Source organism: Acartia tonsa, chromosome 9, assembly GCF_053477335.1.
Source record: "Acartia tonsa isolate MP-2025a chromosome 9, ASM5347733v1, whole genome shotgun sequence".
In the NCBI taxonomy this organism is placed as follows: Eukaryota; Metazoa; Arthropoda; class Copepoda; order Calanoida; family Acartiidae; genus Acartia; species Acartia tonsa.
Genome location: NC_137268.1, coordinates 340,848 through 360,131, shown reverse-complemented (window position 1 = coordinate 360,131; position 19,284 = coordinate 340,848). Strand labels below are relative to the sequence as shown.

The 19,284-nt window shown below is 31.9% G+C and overlaps 2 protein-coding genes across 2 annotated transcripts; both read left to right on the top strand.

Annotated features, from left to right (window-relative positions):
• The first annotated feature begins 223 nt into the window (after positions 1-223).
• On the top strand, positions 224-10,804 carry LOC145328383 (uncharacterized). The gene is made up of 12 exons (XM_080172017.1): positions 224-718; positions 4,460-4,472; positions 6,777-6,881; positions 7,281-7,392; positions 7,560-7,656; positions 8,062-8,171; positions 8,533-8,591; positions 9,758-9,841; positions 10,037-10,113; positions 10,196-10,284; positions 10,631-10,716; positions 10,800-10,804. The coding sequence occupies exons 1-12, from the start codon at positions 224-226 to the stop codon at positions 10,802-10,804; spliced, it is 1,332 nt and encodes a 443-aa protein (XP_080028143.1).
• Positions 10,805-11,630: 826 nt separating this feature from the next.
• On the top strand, positions 11,631-14,549 carry LOC145327644 (uncharacterized). The gene is made up of 6 exons (XM_080171182.1): positions 11,631-11,763; positions 12,141-12,263; positions 12,597-12,635; positions 12,975-13,007; positions 13,105-13,217; positions 14,326-14,549. Exons 2-6 carry the CDS (start codon positions 12,165-12,167, stop codon positions 14,387-14,389), a joined length of 348 nt encoding a protein of 115 aa, XP_080027308.1. The 5' UTR covers positions 11,631-11,763; positions 12,141-12,164; the 3' UTR covers positions 14,390-14,549.
• The last annotated feature ends 4,735 nt before the right edge of the window (positions 14,550-19,284 follow it).

Genomic DNA, 19,284 nt, shown 5'->3' with positions numbered 1-19,284 from the left:
GTGACAGCCAAAATGCCAGCTTCAAAAGTAACTAATAGTGAAGATCAATTAACTAGACTGTCAAATATTCTTCTAAAATTTGGTCTGAAAAAAGAAATAAGTAATGGCAACCAAGCTTTTGAAGGAATTATTTGTGCCCTTGAAACCATCTTTGAGCAGCGTGAGAAGGACTTTCATCCAGATGAACAAGAAGACACAAAGCAACAAATAAGAGGCCTGAAAGATGATAATGATACTCAAATCGGACGAGACTGTGAAAAAAGAAAATAAAACCATCCAAGAGCATTCCAAGGAACTTATCCTAGAGCATTATGGCATCGAAATTCCAGACAGCGACTTAGCTGCCTGCCACAGACTGAAAGGGCCGGGTTCTATTCTGGTTAAATTCAACAACCGCTGCAATGATAGTGCCTATAGCAGCCTGGTCAAGGCCATAAAACGAGGTGGGCTAAAAGGAGAAGAAAGGAGAAAAGCTAAATCCAAAGAAGAAATGGCACACATCAAACTCCCCAACTTTTTTATCTGTTTCCATCTGACAAAGCGTCGGGGCATGCTGGTTCAACACCTGAAGAAGCTCAAAAGAAATGAAGATATCAACAACTTCAGCTCAGACCAGAACGGGACCATCTACATGCAGGTGAAGCGGGACGATGCCTGGGAACCCATCACAAAGCAGTTTGGAGACGACGAAAGCAAATGCACCCTAACTGAAATAGAGGTAGATCAATTAGTAAAAAAAGTTTAAAAGGAAGAAATCAAAAACTAAAAAGTTCGTTGCACTTTCAAAGAAAATATTTTTTTAATGCCATTTAAATCTTATTAACACTGCTTCATACTTATAGATTGAAATCAATTTTTTTTAAGGTTCATTTCATTAACTTTCTATTTCTATCAATATGGTTAAAATTATCTTTACTTTTAAAAGTATTAAATATCTGTCAACTGAAATAATTCGCCTGTATATATAACTTTACACATTAATCAGGACTATGATTCTCATATTTTCTTTAATTCTCGTAGCATTAAACTTAGCTTATTGGTCTCATATTGAAAATGATTGATAATTTTGTAGATGAAAATCTTTTTAAATGTTCTTACTTCAGCTTGGAAGAATTTAATGATCTGTATAAGGAAAAGACAGAAATTTTTGCTCCTTATTATCATATAATATAAGAAGTCTTACAAAAAATTGTAAAAGCCTAGAAAGTCTTTTAAAAAATTTAGCAAATGAAAAATTTAATTTCTCTGTTATTTCACTTCAAGAATTGTGGGCCATAAAGAATAGTCAGGATGTTAATATTCACATTAATCAAACTATAGTATACAAAGGGAGTGAGGGGAAAAAGGGGGCGGTGTCGGATTCTTAATAAGGGAGGGACTAAATTTTCAGGAATTAAGGGATTTAAATGTCTTTAAAGAGGGGTTTCTTGAGAGCATGATAAAAAGCTTGACTGTAAGGAATTTAAAAATGCAGAGGAAATTTTAATTTCTGGAGATTTCAACATTAATGTTTTATCACATCTAAATCATGCCCCTACAAATAGATTTTTATCATTGATGCTTACCCATTCCTTAATGCCTACTATAACTTTACCATCCAGAATAAGTGAAAACACAGCCACTTGCATTGACAATATATTTTCTAACAAACAAAATTTAAATTTTCAAAGTGGGTTAATATTAGAACATATTACAGACCATTTACCTGTCTTTTTAGCACACACATGTGAGGGGAAGGAGGAAAGGGATAAGTGAAGATAAAGTCAGAAGTATGTCTAAGAAAAATATTAATATGTTTAAAGAAAAATTAGCAAAATCCAATTGGGACAGTGTTATGAATGAAACTAGGCCGGAAGTAGCTTTTGAGTCATTCCAGAATAAAATAGAAAAGGAATTTAATGAAAGTTTTCCCTTCTCAAACAGAAGAAAAAATCGAAAAAAACACCCCCAAAATCCATGGATGACACAAGAACTACTTTTTATCAGAAGACAAAAAGATAAGTTATTTAAAAAACGCATAAAATGCCCTAATGAAACTATTTTTAAGGATTGGAGGGACTTAAATCGGCTTTACCAAAATAAATTAACCCTTAACGGTCGGGGGGGGTGGGCGTTGAACGCCCCTCCATCCGTTTTTTTCTATCTCATTTTCTGCGTGTGAAAGATAAAGAGCCCAAACTGCTTGAATTTTTAAGTATGGGTATGACACACAACTGAGAGTTGGAATTTTTTGAATATCTCCATCCTGGCGGGCACAGGATGCCAGCAAACCTGGCAGGGTCATCCAGGTAAAGAGCAAAAATATTTTTTTGACTAAAACAAAGCATTTTATCATACCAAAATACTAAAAAATCCTCTAGTAGTACATCCTTATATGAAATACAGGTTTTCAAGTCACTTTCAGGTTCCAGGTATGATCCTGCAGGTCCTGATCCTCCAGGTCTCCAGAAATCTTTAAAAGGCTCCTGTGGCCGCAATTTTTGACTTAGAGACTTCAAATTTTAAACTTAAGCTTTTCTTACATGCCTACATAACGTATTAAAATTTCATGAAGATCCGCCGCCGTTTTCCCGCCGACCGCCGACTGCGGCGGCTGGCAGCTGCCAAGTACAGCTGCGGCCGCTGAAATTTATATTTTGATATTTCTAATGTAAAATTTACATAAAAATAAACATTTTCTGGGAAAAAATTTTTCTTCTAGCTTCAAAAATAAAAAAATTACAGCCCTTTGAAATTTTTAAATAAAAAAAGACCTAAAAACAAAGGTTGTTAAATAAAAGGGTGAAGGAAGCGAAAATTGACTTAGACTTATAAAAGGTCGGAAATTCATTATCAAACAGGGGACTTGCACAAAAAAATTTAGCCCTCTAAAAGGCAAAGTCAATAGCTGATGGTTTCAACGACTTTTTTTCAAGTATTGGGTCTAAAATTGCAGAAAATATACCAAATTCTGAATCTAATTTTCATAGCTTTCTTGGGGAGAAAAATGAAACTAATTTCAATTTTGGTATTGTAACTAAAAAGAACTTGTTGTATGCTCTAAATAAACTTAAAAGCAAAAAGAGTTGTGGGGAGGATAACATCTCAATCTTTCTTATCAAAGAAGTTATAAATGAAATTATTGATCCGTTAGTATACCTATTTAATTTATCATTAAAAACAGGATTCATACCACAAAATTACAAAATTGCTCGTGTAGTACCTATTTTTAAAGCAGGGGAAAGAAATAAGTTTACTAATTATCGTCCAATTTCTATTCTTTCAGCATTTATCAAAATTTTAGAAAAAGTTGTTGCATTACAAATGATCAAATTTTTATCTGACTGTAATATCCTATATAAATATCAATATGGGTTTTGTCCTAATCATAACACAACACAGCCTTTATTAAATTTACTTAAGCATATCTATGAAAATCTAAATAAAAAGAACCCTGAATATACAATAAACATTTTCTTAGATCTTTCAAAAGCCTTTGATGTCCTAAATATAAAAATTCTTTTAAACAAACTCGAACACTATGGTTTTAAAAATACCTTGAAATGGTTTGAAAACTATTTAATAGGACGGCAACAGTTTGTTACAATCAATGGTGTAAATTCAGCTAAAAAAATCATTCAAACAGGGGTTCCACAGGGAAGTATTTTAGGCCCCCTCTTATTCATTCTATACATAAATGATTTACCAAATGCAACATCTTTTTTAACAAATTTATTTGCTGATGATACTACTTTTAACAAATCAAACAACAACTTAAATGATTTAATTGCAGATTCTAATTTAGAACTCGATAAAGCAAAAAATTGGTTTAGAGCAAATAAACTAGCCTTAAATGTATCAAAAACTGATATATATGATTTTTCGCCCACATAAAAAGCCATTTGATCCAGAGTTATGCACATTGAAAATAGGAGGGGAAAAAATTGAAAGAATTGGCAGAGATTGTAATACTAAATTTTTCAAGTTTGTTGGTGTTCTTATAGATGATGAACTAAAGTGGGACAAACATATAAACTATGTAGAAAATAAAATAGCAAGCTCAGTCTATGCCCTATCCCAAACAAAAAAGCTCTTTCCAACCACTACTTTAAAAACAATTTACAACAGCCTTGCTAAGCCCCACATAGAGTATAGCTTAATTGTTTGGGGGGCGGCAAAGGATGAGCATATCACAAAAATTCATAACCTACAGAAGAAAGCTGTAAGAAATGTTTTAAATGCTAAGTACAATGTGCATGCCGAGCCCCTGATGGGAAAACTAGATATTCTTAACATTTTTGACCTAAGGGATGCAAATGTAGTTGAATTTGTCTCTAAATATTTAGAAAACAAACTTCCCAAATGTATGCTTAATTTTCTAACACCATTGCAAAATACTAGATCAAAATGTCTTAGAGTAGAGAAGCCAAATTATAAAATCTATGAAACTTTCCCTTCAGTAAAAATCCCGAAAATTTAGAATAGTTGGGCAGGTGAGCTAAGATCATTAAATTCATCCAAAGCTGTTAAAAAATATGTAAAAAATAAGTGTATATCAAAGTACAAAACATTTCAATGCAGGGAGAGAAAGTGTTATCCCTGTGGAAAAATATAAATATAATTTAAATATCGCAACCAGTAAGCTACTTTAAACCCATACCCTGTAAATAGCTAATATTATTTTATATTATTTGTGAAACTTGTAAATATTTTTTAAAAATTAAATGAAAATTGGGCCGAAGGACAGTCAAGATTGACTTTAAAGGCCCTGTAGTACAGTTACCCTAATTATGTCAATGTAAATAAATATATCTATGAAAATTGATGTAATTTAAAATGTATTAAATTATTTGTAAAAGTAATCTGTAATTTACTGCTAATAAATCATATCATATCATATCATATCTTCCCCCAATTCTTACATGTGTAATTCTGCCATTGTTAGCTTGTTATAAAGTGGGGGGAAGGGGTGGAAGGAGAGGAAGGGATTATTTAAATGTCCTTTTTCCCTGAGCAATAGTACTTACATACATAATGATTAAGCACATTTTCACTGCAAACTTTTTATACTGTCAAATTAAGCATTTCCCCCCCCCCCCCGTCTTACTCTAGGAGTATTTTGGAGAAACGTCAGCAACTAACCTTCTTTTTAAAAGCAAAGCATTTCTATAATTGGGTTCGGTCAGTAACGAATAGCTTTTTTTGTTAATTTAGGCATGTTAAAATTGTCCTATTAATTTAAAACTCTGCATGTTTATTCCTATAAAAGTTAGGTTAGTTTAGTGTAAGCTCTTAGAGCATACAGTCGCATGCACAATGAGAAAGCTGCAATAAACTCACTTGTGACTTAAGTAAGTAATTTCACACAAAAAAATTTAAAATAAACTTTAGTTATATAAAAATATTTATTCCACGACAAAACTTCTAGAATCTACAACCAAAAATGGATTTAAGTGATAATAGCTACAAACCCATATCCAATAACAACCCTTCATCTTCAAAATTTTATAATCTTCATAAATTGCTACTATGTGACTTCAGCCTTCATTTAAAATAATAAAATTCTTCAAGTTTAAAATATTTTACCTAATACGGCCACTTCTTCTTAAGAAAATAAATATAATATACTAATTTAAACATTCAGAGGTGTTTCTGTTAACAGTCGGGCCCCTTGCCGCACTTTAATCGGTCAGGGGGGGGGGGGGGGCGTTCAACGCTCCCCCCCCTATTATCTCAGTTCCTATTAAAGCTAGAGGGCTAAATTTTTTTGTGCAAGTCCCCTGTTTGATAATTAATTTCCGACCTTTTGTAAGTCAAAGTCAATTTTTGCTTCCTTCACCCTTTCATTTAACAACCTTTGTTTTTAGGTCCTTTCTTTACCTAAAAATTTCAAACGGCTGTAATTTTCTTATTTTTGAAGCTAGAAGAACAAAATAATTATCTTTATGTAAATTTTATATTAAAAATATCAAAGTATTAATTTCAGTGGCCGCAGCTGTACATGGCAGCTGCCAGCCGTCGCAGTCGGCGGTCGGCGGGAAAACGGCGGCGGATCTTTATAAAATTTTAATGCGTTATGTAGACATGTAAGCAAAGCTTAAGTTTAAAATTTGACGTCTCTAAGTCAAAAATTGCGGCCACAGGAGCCTTTTAAAGATTTCTGGAGACCTGGAGGATCAGGACATGCAGGATCATACCTGGAACCTGAAATTGACTTGAACACATATATTTCATATGAGTATGTACTACTAGAGGATATTTTAGTATTTTTGTAAGATAAAATGCTTTGTTTAAGTCAAAAAAATATTTTTGCTCTTTACCTGGATGACCCTGCCAGGTTTGCTGGCATCCTGTGCCCGCCAGGATGGAGATATTAAAAAAATTCCAACTCTCAGTTATGTGTCATACCCAAACTTAAAAAGTCACGCAGTTTGGGATCTTTATCTCCCACACACAGAAAATGAGATAGAAAAAACCAGATGGGGGGGGCGTTTGTTTTACTTTTACAATTGTTTTCAACAGTAGGGAGTTAACACTAGTAAAATATTACACATGTTTCCAAAGTTTTATGATAATGTTTTCTTATTCGTTGGCTGATTCTATGTTTTATAAAACTAAAAACTATTATTTTTTTATTTAGGTTTTGAAATTTTGTAAGAGAACAAAATGTATAAGAATACAGAATTAGTAATTCTTAAGCCAAATAGTTGATCTGTGCCAACTCCCATGTAAACCCTTCATGTCAAGGATTTAATTAGACAATACTTTTAATTTTAAAATAATACATAAAATTTCAGATATAATGAAAATGAACATAATTTATTTATTTTGCTGTCTTTGGATGACATTGGGGGAATGTTCAGAAGAAAAGAGACATTCTGTCTTGTACAGTAATCAGTCTCGTAAATATCAGTATTTTTCTAAAATAGTTGGAGAGTTGTTGGGTTTGAGTCTGGATCGCATTGTGTCATACAAGAGATGTTAGAAATGGTACCTACTGCTGCAATGTCAGGCACTTGAAATTTACAGTAATAGTAGGCGGAAAATCTTGGCCTTTAAAAAGGTGCAATTTACACAGTTAGGACTTCCAGATAAATGTTGTGCATTCAAAAGATTTGTTATCTGTTGGATGTTACTGTACTTAATATCCTATAGTGGGCATTAAAGTATTGCGTTTTATGGAAAGCAGATGATGCTCTTGGGTTGTCTAGATGATTACTTAAATCCTGCCCCAACAGAAAGTTATTTAGATATGAAATGAACTTAATTCTATGGTTATAAACTCAAATTCATTTTGAAAGGTACTGAAGATTTAATTGAGCCAAAAGATTTGAAAGATCCAGGACAGGAGTTTGTGCACTTGTTTATCAAGTTCATTCTTCCCCAAGATGCTGATCAGCAATTAGTTGATAAGTAAATTTATTTTGTTGAAAAAAATCTATTCTTGTATAAAATTAGTAGGCAATGAGTAATTCTCGCTAAACATAGCATTGATAGAAACTTTATTTGAAGCGTTGTTCCATTTAGGTACCAATAATCATCTTTTGAATAATAACGTGTTTGAACTATTTATTATTTAGGCAACAGTCTCGCTTACACAGATTTTTATGCTCTATCTTCTCAGAGAGCAAAGGAACTCCTATAAATTTTATTTTTCTCACAGATCTAAGAAGTAAAGTAAGATTTTTATTTATCAAACAGGGACATGTATTTCAAATAGTAGCCAAGTTGTCTAAAGTCATATATAACTTAAACATTTAGAGATTTAAAGAAAACCAGGTCTGAATTTTGGGCATTTCTAAGTCGAAATAGAGCATTGTAGGACATTTGGATTTGACAAACATTTACTTTACTATTAAATTAATGAAGGAATAGTTACTTATTGCATCAAATTATAGACATTAAAATTTGAAATCATAAGAATCAATAAAACTAGAATTTATGGAAAAATGTCTTTTATATGATGATATACATGATTTATATTTATTAATCAGAACTGATTCTCATCTAGTGGATATCAATCTGTTTTGAAGCAATACTGAAAAAAATTATATTGTAATCTATTATTTTTATATTATTTAGGATTTTTTAGATGGCACATTTAGAAAAGCTATTGGGATGATCCTTAACAGAAAATTATTCTATAATAAGCAGAGAAATGAAAGTAATTCAAGTTCTTGGGTTTTTCCAAGGTGCAATATTTCTCAGTTTATTAATAATTAGTGGCTTCACCTCATGAAAATTCTAGTGTAACTTTAAAAAGTTTTCTGTTTGAGTATCTCTGTTGAGTAATAATTTTGTCTAGGTCACATCAGCTGTTTTTTTTTCTTTCATGTATTCTACGCCACCTAGACGAACTTAACAATATTTTTAAGGGCAAAAGGATAATTATAATGCTGTGGTAGTGAAATTGATTTCAATCTTCCTGAATTTTAATAACAGCTTTAAATTTAATTCTTTCTATATTCTCTCATACTTTCTAATGCCCCCTCCCTCCCACTTGATAGTGATTATTTGAAGCCTCCCTGGAATAAAGTTAAATACCTTTGTTAGATTTGTGGTTCAATATGTGTCCTACCACTTCTTTCAGCATAAATACAGAAAAGAATTAGGTAAATAAAATAATAAATATAGAAATTAACAATCACTTAATAAAATTTTGAAAGAAGTTGTATCAACTTTTTTTTTATAGCTAGCCGGTCCTTTTAGTAAGTAGTAGATGTAAAATTTTTCATAGAATTCAGATATGCAATCGGTTTTTTTGTAGACCTCTTATTTTTAAAGTAATTTAAGTTTTTTTAAAAAAAAATTAAGTCGATTTTAAGGTACTAAAATGCAACAAAAAAAAGAAAGAAAATGGCCATTATGAACAAAAATAGTAAGATCTTTAATTTGACACCTTACTTTTTCAATTCTGTCAGGTAATTATTGAAAAAATCGATTTTTTAAACCCACGAGAATAAAAACTTTGAACTCAATTTTATCATTTCACAAGTAAAAAAATATGGGTTCATATATACCTTTAGAATCAGAAAAATATTACGAATCCATTGTAAGCAAAATTGAAAAAAAAAGTTCTCAATATAGTATATAAACTACAATAAAAGGAATTATATGAAAATATCATATTATATTGTACAGGCAACGTCTTAACTTTTGAATTGAGTATAAAAATGGGAAGGGGGTATAGAGGGGGTAAAGAGGGGGTAAAAAAGGGAAGACAATAGTGTTGCCAGAACAAAAAATACAATTGGACATTTTTTAATTTTTTAATTATTTTACTTTTTTTCAATTTTGCTTACAATGGATTCTTAATATTTTTCTGATTCTAAAGGTATATATGAACCCATGTTTTTTATGTCTGTTTGAGAAAATATTTAGGTCTAAAGTTTTTATTAAACCAAGGTTAAAAAAATAGATTTTTTCAATAATTACTCAACAGAATTTTAAAAGTAAGGTGTCAAATTAAAGATCTTACTATTTTTGTTCTTACTGGCCATTTTCTTCTTTTATTTTGTTGCGTTTTAGTACCTTAAAACCGACTTAATTATTTTTTAAAAAACTTAAATTACTTAAAAAATAAGAGGTCTACAAAAAAAACGATTGCATATCTGAATTCTATGAAAAATTTTACATCTACTACTTACTAAAAGAACCGGCTAGCTATAAAAAAAAAAGTTGATACACCTTCTTTAGCTAAAATTCCTTTTAAAAATTTTGTGATTCATATAAATACATAAAGTTGTAGAAGTACAATAATATGATTGATATATTTTAGATGAATTTACTTCAATTTTATGCAGTAAAAACTATTACAGTATTCCTGTAGTTGATGTTCAATTTTGGTCTGATCTCAATTCAGGTTAAAGTTATTACTCTCTTCATAACTAGTGGCTACTCCCCTACTACAGGCCTCTTAGCTCACATGATCTGGGGGGGGGGGGGGGGTGTTTGTGCCCATCACCAAATAGTTACAAACCTGCAATGTACATTAATTTGTACAGACAGACAACGAGATCCTGTTACTTTCTTAAAATGGTAAAATTGTTTTTTTTAGATGTACCAGATATTGAAGAAATAACAAATAAAAATAACAACACTATTTACTACAAGTGTGAAGAAAGATACGCTATGGTAATATTGTTTTTTTGTTTTCCTGCAATTATTTGTTTTGCCATCATTCAGCAGTTTATCAATGATAAACACTTTAATATAGGACTTTATGTATGTTAATTTTCTGTTGGTGCATGAACTACCACCTTTTATTAAGAAGTTAATTCTACTAGATACAGATCTCAGACTTAGGTAATTTAATTAATCCTTAAATGTTGTTATCTTTATTTTCTCTGTGTGTAAGATATGGGATTAAACTAGTAACTTTTTTATATATGGTGATTACAGAGTCTCCAGAAATCTTTAAATGGCTCCTGTAACCACAATTTGGAGAATTAAACTTTTTAGAGTTTAAAATTTTTGGTTAAAAAAGAATCTAAAAACAGAGTTTGTTAAATACTAAATGTAGATATTCCTGAGAAACTTCTTAAAATGATATAAAGTATAGTTATAGTTTTCTTTTGTTCATTTTTATACATGAATTTTCCTTATAATCTTGATTTTTTTTCTTTGAAATTAATAAGGTTTATATATTTAGGATAGATATTGGTCAATTATTTGACTTCTTTTATCAAATGACTAGGTATGTAAAATACTTTTTAACATCAATTAATTTAAATTCATGTAACTATGCAGCTGCATTTGTTGAAATTACCCAAAATATTTTTAATAGGTTTCATCAAAAACATCCAATAAAAAATTTTTAGATTAGATCAATTTCTTTAATTTTGTAACATTTTCGAAAGCAGAATAACTTTTTTTAAAGTAATTAAAACAAAATAATAAAAGGAGTAATTTGGTTATAGATTAATTGTTTGTTAAATGTTTGTTTGAAGTTAAGTTTAAATTTATATTCCTTTACACAGGAGATAAACAAAAACATCATTATATATTGTACTAGCGGCTTTGTCCCTAGTCTCTAGGGGCTTTGCCCCAAGAGGTAATTAAAAAAAATGGAGATGTAACCACTTATTTTGAACATATTTTAAAAAAACATTTTGGCGCTGCAAATCATTAATTATGAATTCCGACACACAGAAAACTGTCCCGAATTTGTATTAATTTTGAGGAACAAGACTCCAGTGACGTCATATTTTTCTTTCCTAAAAAAGGGAAGGGGGGAAGAAAATCTCTTCAAAAGAGATGGGGAAAACCCCCTTTTCTCCCATCTCTTTTTTTCCCCCCTTCCCTTTTTTTCTTTCCCCCTTCCCTTTTTCAGGAAAGAAAAATATGACGTAACTGGAGTCTTGTTCCTCAAAATTAATACAAATTCGGAACAGTTTTCTGTGTGTCATGAATTCCCCATAACGCTTTCTTTTTAATCTTTTAATCATTTCTTTTTTGTTTTTTGGGGGATTGGGGGTGTCCCACCCCCCAATATAATAGCCTACAACCACCACAGGACCAATAGGTATATTCCCTGAAGAGCAGAATCCAATTGGTTCAGTGGTTACCAAGAAGGGATGGACGGACGGACAGACAGACAGATGGATACTTTGTATCATAGATAAATCCCTAGAAACTTAGTATTAAAACAGTATTGCTAACACCTTTTTAAGCAAGGAGATTTTTGCTTTGGGAAAAGACCTAAATGAATCACATGAAGTTTCAGCATGGAGATATCTACATGAAAATCCTCTTGCAACACTGGGAAAGATTGGACAATTTCAGGTTAAAGATTATGTTTCATAAAATCTTTTTTTTGCTCTAGTTACATCACATTAAATTGATCTAATAGTGGAGGTTGTAGATAATCTTGGAAATTCCATCCTTTTTTTAGAGAGGATGTAAAATCTTTATATACAATTGTTTTTATAATCCTACCCTCACACAAACCAAAGGAATTCAGGAAGAAAATATGCTGCATTAATTGCAAGGATAAAACTTGATTTTTTTTCATTCTCCAGATTTTTTTCAATCTATATTTTGGTATTCCTAACCAGAAAAAATCTCTTATGAATATAAAAGATTTCATGATAATGGATATAATTTCTCATTGATTAAAATCATGAAAATATCACAGGCATGGAAGATGATATTCATTGTAGGCACTAAATGGTGGAGTTATCTTAATGAATGTTGAGAGATTGAGGGCACAACCAGACCTTGTTTCAGCTAAACACATTGCACAGCTAAAAGAGGAGTTTAAATATGCACCTCATACAGACCAGGTATACCACAGGTTGCTCAGTAATAACAGTAACAGAATGTCTGTTTGTATGTTTGTTCCAGAGGATCTCACTAAACACTGGGAGGGGAGAATATAAAATCCCCCCCCCCATTACATTCTATCTAAAAGAAAATATCAAGAAACTAAAATAAATATCAAGAAAAACTCAAAAGCAAAGTTTGAGGGAAAAAAATTGCATATGTTGTAATATGTTGTAACCCTATCGTTCACAAAATTAAAATGAGAGACATAAAACTGTAAGTTGGGGTTTTAGCCACCCATCCCCCAAAGAAGGGCTAAATAATAAAGTTATGTGATCTAATATTTTTTTAAGGGTGCCTTTCATCTTCTTCAATACAAGCATCCGAAACTGGTAAGTTCCAAGAAAGAACCAGTTAGACATTGAAATAAAACTTCATGTGACCATCTAAGTTTTGATGATATCCTTTGAAAATATTTTAATCTAAAGTTAATGTATTCTAAAGATTGGATTATTTGCAATAAAAATATTACTCCTTAATTTTTCAGTATATTACCTAAAACTAACCAAATTTTATAAAACACTTCACAACTTTAATGTTGAATATCCCCTAATTTCAAATTTAGATAATTTTAAAAGTTTTAAGTGGTTTAACCCTACCCAGAGTTAGTGAAGGTGTATTACTTCCATTACCATCACCTTAGTTTTTTTTTATATATTTCATTTTTAAAGGTTTATGTTCTTCCATGTCAGTACAACCTTCTGGTATGTGTGTTTGTTGTTTCAAATAATTTTTAAAATAAATTTAATTTTTAATTTATTACTTTATATTTAGATTTGTATAACTAATTCTTATTGACAGGTAAAAAGAGCTGAATATGATTACCAACCTAATATTCTGAGCTACAACACATGCCTAACAAAGCCCCTGATAGAGCATCATACTGGATATAACCCTTTCATCTATATTCTAAGGTATATTTGTCCATTATCTGAAATAAAATAAAAATACTTAATTATCCTATCATATTGTAGATAGCTTTTTGGGAATATCAAAATGAAAAAATAAAGGATTTAACCAGTTTTTTAGCCCCAAGGGCTGTTATTAATATTGTAATTCCTGGAAAATTATCTGTAATATAATGCTATATTTGACTTTCCAGTATGGCTGAGAATCTGTTCTAATCCTGTGGATATTATTAATTTCAAAGCCATACTGAAAGCATTTCTTATATTAAAAATAGTTAACAGAGGAAATGTGTTTTTTTTTGGCTGCTGTTAAGAGTTGACAGCTGAAATTTTTTATGAAGATTTAATCAATATATTGTTTTGTCTGTCTGCCTTCTGGTTATGCTTTAAAAGATGTAAAAGCTTTTACAGTTTTTGTTGGATTTTTGCAAATTATCTTTTTTTCAGCATTATGAGAACTGAACATTTGTTGAAGAACTTACTTTGTCTGTCTGTCCATTCCATGATTTTTTGTGCTTTGCTTCTTATGGATGTTGTCATCCTTGTTTTTAAAAGCGCAGCTTTTCTACAATTAGGGTTGGTCCGTCCGTACGTCCATCCGTACGTCTGTAACTGATAGCTTTTTTAATTAATTTAGGCATGTTAGAATTGTCCTATCGATTTCAAACTTTGCATGGTGATTTTTTTAGCAACTCTATAATCATTACCAGAATGCCCGAACGTTCATTTTAAACATGTAGATTTTTTTACTTTTTTAACAACAAACTTTCATGTGATCTAATCATCCGATTGATCTGATTTTTGGTATGTTGATTCCTGGGACAACAAAGTATAATGTTATAAGCAAAGCAATTCTATAATCAAGTCCTAAAAATGTAAGTTTGTCCATAAACATTATCCTGTATCCAGCAGTTTTTCAACAAATTTACTTATAATTTTGGTTCGACTCTTATACATTTATATTCTGATTATTCAATTCTGACACTATACAAGTGTTAATATCCGTTTGTCCTACCGTTTCAGTGTTTTGCTTTTAAGTATGGTGTCATCCTTTTTTTAAAATATTGATTCAACTACATTTTTATTGAAATTTAATAACCTTAAAACTATGCAGGCACAATGATGTTTTGAAACTGTCAGCTTGGTGTTGGAATCCTTCCTGGCAACATTGTTATTAGAGAGATTCAAGAATAGAAAAACTAATAGCTTGTATTCATGAGTATTATTCTTTAATAAAAAACCTTACATGTAACACAATACGTTTTGTATGCTCTCCTGCTGTAAATAATTTATAAAAAAAATGGTTTACAAATTTGAAATGTAGTATGAAGTCGTTTTTTTTCTATCTTGTTTTATATGTTGTTTTAAAAAGAATATTTTTTTTTTTTGGGGGGGGGGGGTTGGGGGTGTCCTACCCACCAAGAAAATAGTTATAAACCTTCCCAGAACCTATGAGAAGCTACCCTGTAAAGGAGAACCCGATCGGTTCAGTGGTTAGCGAGATCCTTTGCTATAAACAAACAGACACACAAACAGACAGACAGACATCATTCTACTTTATATTATAGACTAGCAGCTACGCCCCTAGAGGCCTCTAGTGGCATTTAAATGTTTTTTTTTTATTTTAGATGTTTAATTTGAGAAATAATTTGTCTATGTTATTAGCTGTTAAATTCTTGCTTCTATGCAGCGCGACTACGCTGGCGAGACTACGCTAGCGACACTATGCGGCAGAAATATTTAAATTTTTTTATATTTTATTGTGATTTCTCTTGGGAGAGTGGTGGTACCCTCCCCCAATATAGTTAAAAACCTTCCCGGGCCATATGAGAATCTACCCTGTTAAGGAGAACCCAATCGGTTCAGCGGTTAGCGAGATCCTTTAGTACAGACACACAGACACACAGATACACAGACACACAAACATCCTGTTACTTTAGTATAAGGATATGTGAGAGATAGAGGGCTACAACTCACTTATTGCACATTGATTGTAATCCCTTTAAAAACAAGGATGACAATATTCATAAAAGCGTAAAATTCGTAAAAGTCCCAAAGGTTGTTAAGGCAATAGAAAAACATTATTTTAAGTTGTTGAGAACTAGTGTAATAAACAGCCCAAGCCCCCCCCCCCCCTCCCTGCATTTTAAAGCTAATGATCGCATTAATATTTAATTATTTATCATATCTTATTATAGACAGCTGTCTGCTGATATTAAGTTATAAGATTAAAACCAGTATTGTTTTACCTACGTTGGACAAAGGCCTGGGATATCAAAACTAGTATCACTATTATGATATTCATTTTCATATTCGTAGAAAACTGGGTATAGTTCGATATAATACATGATTCTCCAGAGCGGTCATAATCCAGCAGATATTAATCGGTTTGGTAGCCATACTGGAAAAGGCCTTAATATTATTTAAGTTTATACCAGCACCTACGCCCCTAGAGGTCTCTTGGGGCAATTGATGAAAGGGAATATGATATCTCATTTTTTTATTTTAGATTTGAAAAGAAAAATAAATAAAAAATTTTGAGAGGGGTTATTTTTTTCTAGGTGCGATTTCTCGAGGGAGGGTGGTGATACCCTCCCCCAAAATAGTTATAAACCTTTCCAGGACCTATGGGAAGCTATCCTGTAAAGGAGAACCATATCGTTCCAGCGGTTAGCGAGATCCTTCAGTTCAACCAAACAAACATCTTGTTAATATATTATAAGGATTAGATTGACTTTCAATACATATTCAACAGAGAGACAGACAGACAGACTGATGGACAGACAGACAGACTGACTGATGGATGTACAAAATTGAGTTATACAGAAGAATACTTTATAATTGACTAGCGGCTGCGACTCCAGTAACAAGGGGCAAAGTATTTGATAGGGTATGCATAGGGAAAAGCAAAAAAAAATAAAAATAGACTGAAACCATTCCAGAACCTATTGGAAGTTTCCTTAAAATAAAGAACTCAATCAGTTCAATATCCTTTTAAATTTTAAGCTGCATAAATAAAATAAAAATACTTTTTTTAAAAGGATGTTTGTTTGAGAATTAAAATGACCTTTATATTTATAAATAAACATTTTAACAGAATACTTTTTCTTAGGAAATTTCCATTCCATTTTCAATTCATGTTTAATTGGATATATAATATACATGAATATATTGACAGGGGTAAATTTCTCGTCAATTTAGCTTGCAGGTATGGATTTCATTCATTAGTCAGTTCGCTCATTCAGTAGGGGGTGGGGATGTGGTAAAGAAGGGTTGATGGGGGATATTGTATTATTATTTTAGCCAGCTGAGAGCATTGCTTTTTCAGAGTACATGAAATATATGGTGCAATATCCATGTAATAATAGATCAATTCAAGTTTTATACACGAAGCAATGCTTTTTTGTTATCTGACACTGGGATTTCTAACTACATTTTATAACTAATAAATATTATGTATTACTAACTAGCGGCTACGACCCTAGAAGAAATTAAGGTGAAAGGGGGATAAAGAAAATAGCTTAAAACCATCACAGGCCCAGTAGGTATATGCCCTGAAGAGTAGAGCCCCATCGTTTTAGTGGTTACTGAGATGTTAAGATTCAGACAGACAGACAGATGGACAAACGGACAGACGGACAGAACGACAGACAGACAGACATCATTCTACTTTGTATTATAGATACACGTGGTCACATTAAAGTTCAAGTGTTATACACGTAGCATTTTTTTTGTTATCTTTGCATAACCTTGCTCTTTAATTAGAATTTCTAATTACGTTTTATAACTAAACTAGCGCCTTCGCCCCTAGCCTCTAGTAGCTTTGCCCCAAGAGGTTTAATCAACCTATTTTTGTGTTATTTAGATATTAAAAGAAAAAGTAAAAAAAATATTTTTTTTGGATAGGGGGTATTTTTCATTTTTTGGGTGGGTTTGGGGTTGTCCCACCCCCCAATAAAATAGCTTAAAACCATCCCAGGATCAGTAGGTATATTCCCTGAAGAGTAGAGCCCAATCGGTTTAGTGGTTACTGAGATCTTAAGCTTCAGACAGACATCGTACTACTTTGTATTATAGAATAGTGGCTAGGCCCCTCAAGGACTCTAGGGGCACTTGAAGTGGGAGTGGGGGTTGACATTCACTAATTTTCAATTAAATTTAAGCAAAAAAAATATAGTAGGTCATTTTTTTCTTTGGAGGGGGTTGGTACTCTCCCCCAAAGTAGTTATAAACCTTCCAAAGACAAGCTACACTGTGAAGGGGTACCATATAGGTTCAGCGGTTAGGGAGATCCTTTGCTTTAGACAAAAAAGTTTACTATTTTATATAACAGGACTAGCGGCTTATAGCGATTCAGCGATTATAAAAGATCTTAAGCTTCAGACAGACAGACAGACATTGTTCTGCTTTGTATTATAGATAATTATTGTAATAATGTGGCCTTTTTCACACGAATAATTTATTGATGATGGGTAAATTCAGAGTCCGTTTTTGTACAGTTTCATTAAAATGTACAAAACACAGAGATTTTGACATTAAAATATTGATTTAACTTTTAGAGTGTATGTCCAGTAAAGTCTTGTAAACTGCTGGAACGATCAATCCATGGTGTTTATGGAAATGTGGGTATGGTCATTAGATGGTTTTAGGCTTTTTGGTGTGTGACTGACGGGTGGAGGTTACGTTATTGTTTTTTATAAAAGTATTAATGTAACTTTTTGTTTATCTGCATTGAAAACTTCTATTCTGATATTGCTCTGTTTTACAGTGAAGCTTTTTATAGATCCCAGGATGGTTTTTAACTATGTTTGGACAGGATACCATCGATTTCATGAGAGTGATATGAGAAAATAACCCCCCCCCCCCTAAAAAAATTATATACTTAAAAGCAAGGGAATCAATATTAACATTAGAATAAAACACTTGTAGAGAGAGAAAGGGTTAAATAACTGTATTTCCCTATTGCAATGACCTTGTGCTGACTTGCATTGGTTGATCTCAAATGTTTCTTAAAATCAACCAATGCAATGGTAACGAGAATATCAACACAGTCAAGAAGCAGAATATGCTAGCAGACAAAAAAGGTCATTGAAAAAAGGGAGGGAAGTAGTTATCTGGACATACACCTATACTATAGATTTGTTATCTCAACTTATCCACCCCCCCTCCTTATACCCTCTTTAAAGTGTTCCTAGAGGCCTATATGGGCGAAGCCACTAGGTAAATTTGTCGTCAATTTAGCTTGCTAATATGGACCTCATTTATTGGTCAGTTCGTTTTTTCTAGTAGGAGGAGAGGGTATGGGGTAAAGGGTTTGATGGTGGGTAATATTATTTTAGCCAGCTGAAAGATGAGCATTTCTTTATCATGAAAATCTGGTGCGACATCCATATAATAAAATTTCAATTAATGTTTAAAACATTTCTTGTTATCTTTACATAACCTGGCTTATTCATTTTTAACTACGTTTTATAATTAATTAATATTATTTATTACAAATAACTGGTCACGTTAAAGTTCAAGTTTTATGCATGCAGCATATTGGACTTTTTTACACAAATAATTTATTGATGATGGGTAAATTCAGAGTCCGTTTTTGTACAGTTTCATTAAAATATACAAAACACTGAGATTTTGACATTAAAATATTAATTAAACTTTTAGAGTGTATGTCCAGTAAAGTCTTGTAAACTGCTGGATCGATCAATCCACGCTGTTTAGGGAATTGTGGGTATGGTCATAAGCAGGTTTTAGGCTATTTGGTGTGTGATTCAGAGATGAAGGTTACGTTGAAGTCTGTATAAAAGTAATAGGGTAATTTGTTTGTTTGAATTGAAAACTTCGATTTTGTTATGGCTCTGTTTTAGATTAAAGCTTCTTACTAATCCTAGGATGGTTTTTAGCTATTTTTGGGGATGACACCTTAAATTTCATGATATAAGAAAATTACCCCTCCCCCCCTCCAAAGAAAAAATCTACTTGAAAGCAAGGAAATAAATCTCAACATTAGAGTAAAATATTAGAGAGAGAAAGGGTTAAATAACTGTATAATAACTCTCAATTGGGTCTTTGA

Coding starts and splice junctions, on each gene's coding strand:
- LOC145327644 (XM_080171182.1), top strand. CDS start 12,165: ATGAATGTTGAGAGATTGAGGGCACAACCAGACCTTGTTTCAGCTAAA. Junction 12,264..12,596: donor ATGCACCTCATACAGACCAG/GTATACCACAGG, acceptor TATTTTTTTAAG/GGTGCCTTTCATCTTCTTCA. Junction 12,636..12,974: donor AATACAAGCATCCGAAACTG/GTAAGTTCCAAG, acceptor TCATTTTTAAAG/GTTTATGTTCTTCCATGTCA.
- LOC145328383 (XM_080172017.1), top strand. CDS start 224: ATGATAATGATACTCAAATCGGACGAGACTGTGAAAAAAGAAAATAAA. Junction 6,882..7,280: donor CTTGTACAGTAATCAGTCTC/GTAAATATCAGT, acceptor TCATTTTGAAAG/GTACTGAAGATTTAATTGAG. Junction 9,842..10,036: donor TTGGTCTGATCTCAATTCAG/GTTAAAGTTATT, acceptor TGTTTTTTTTAG/ATGTACCAGATATTGAAGAA.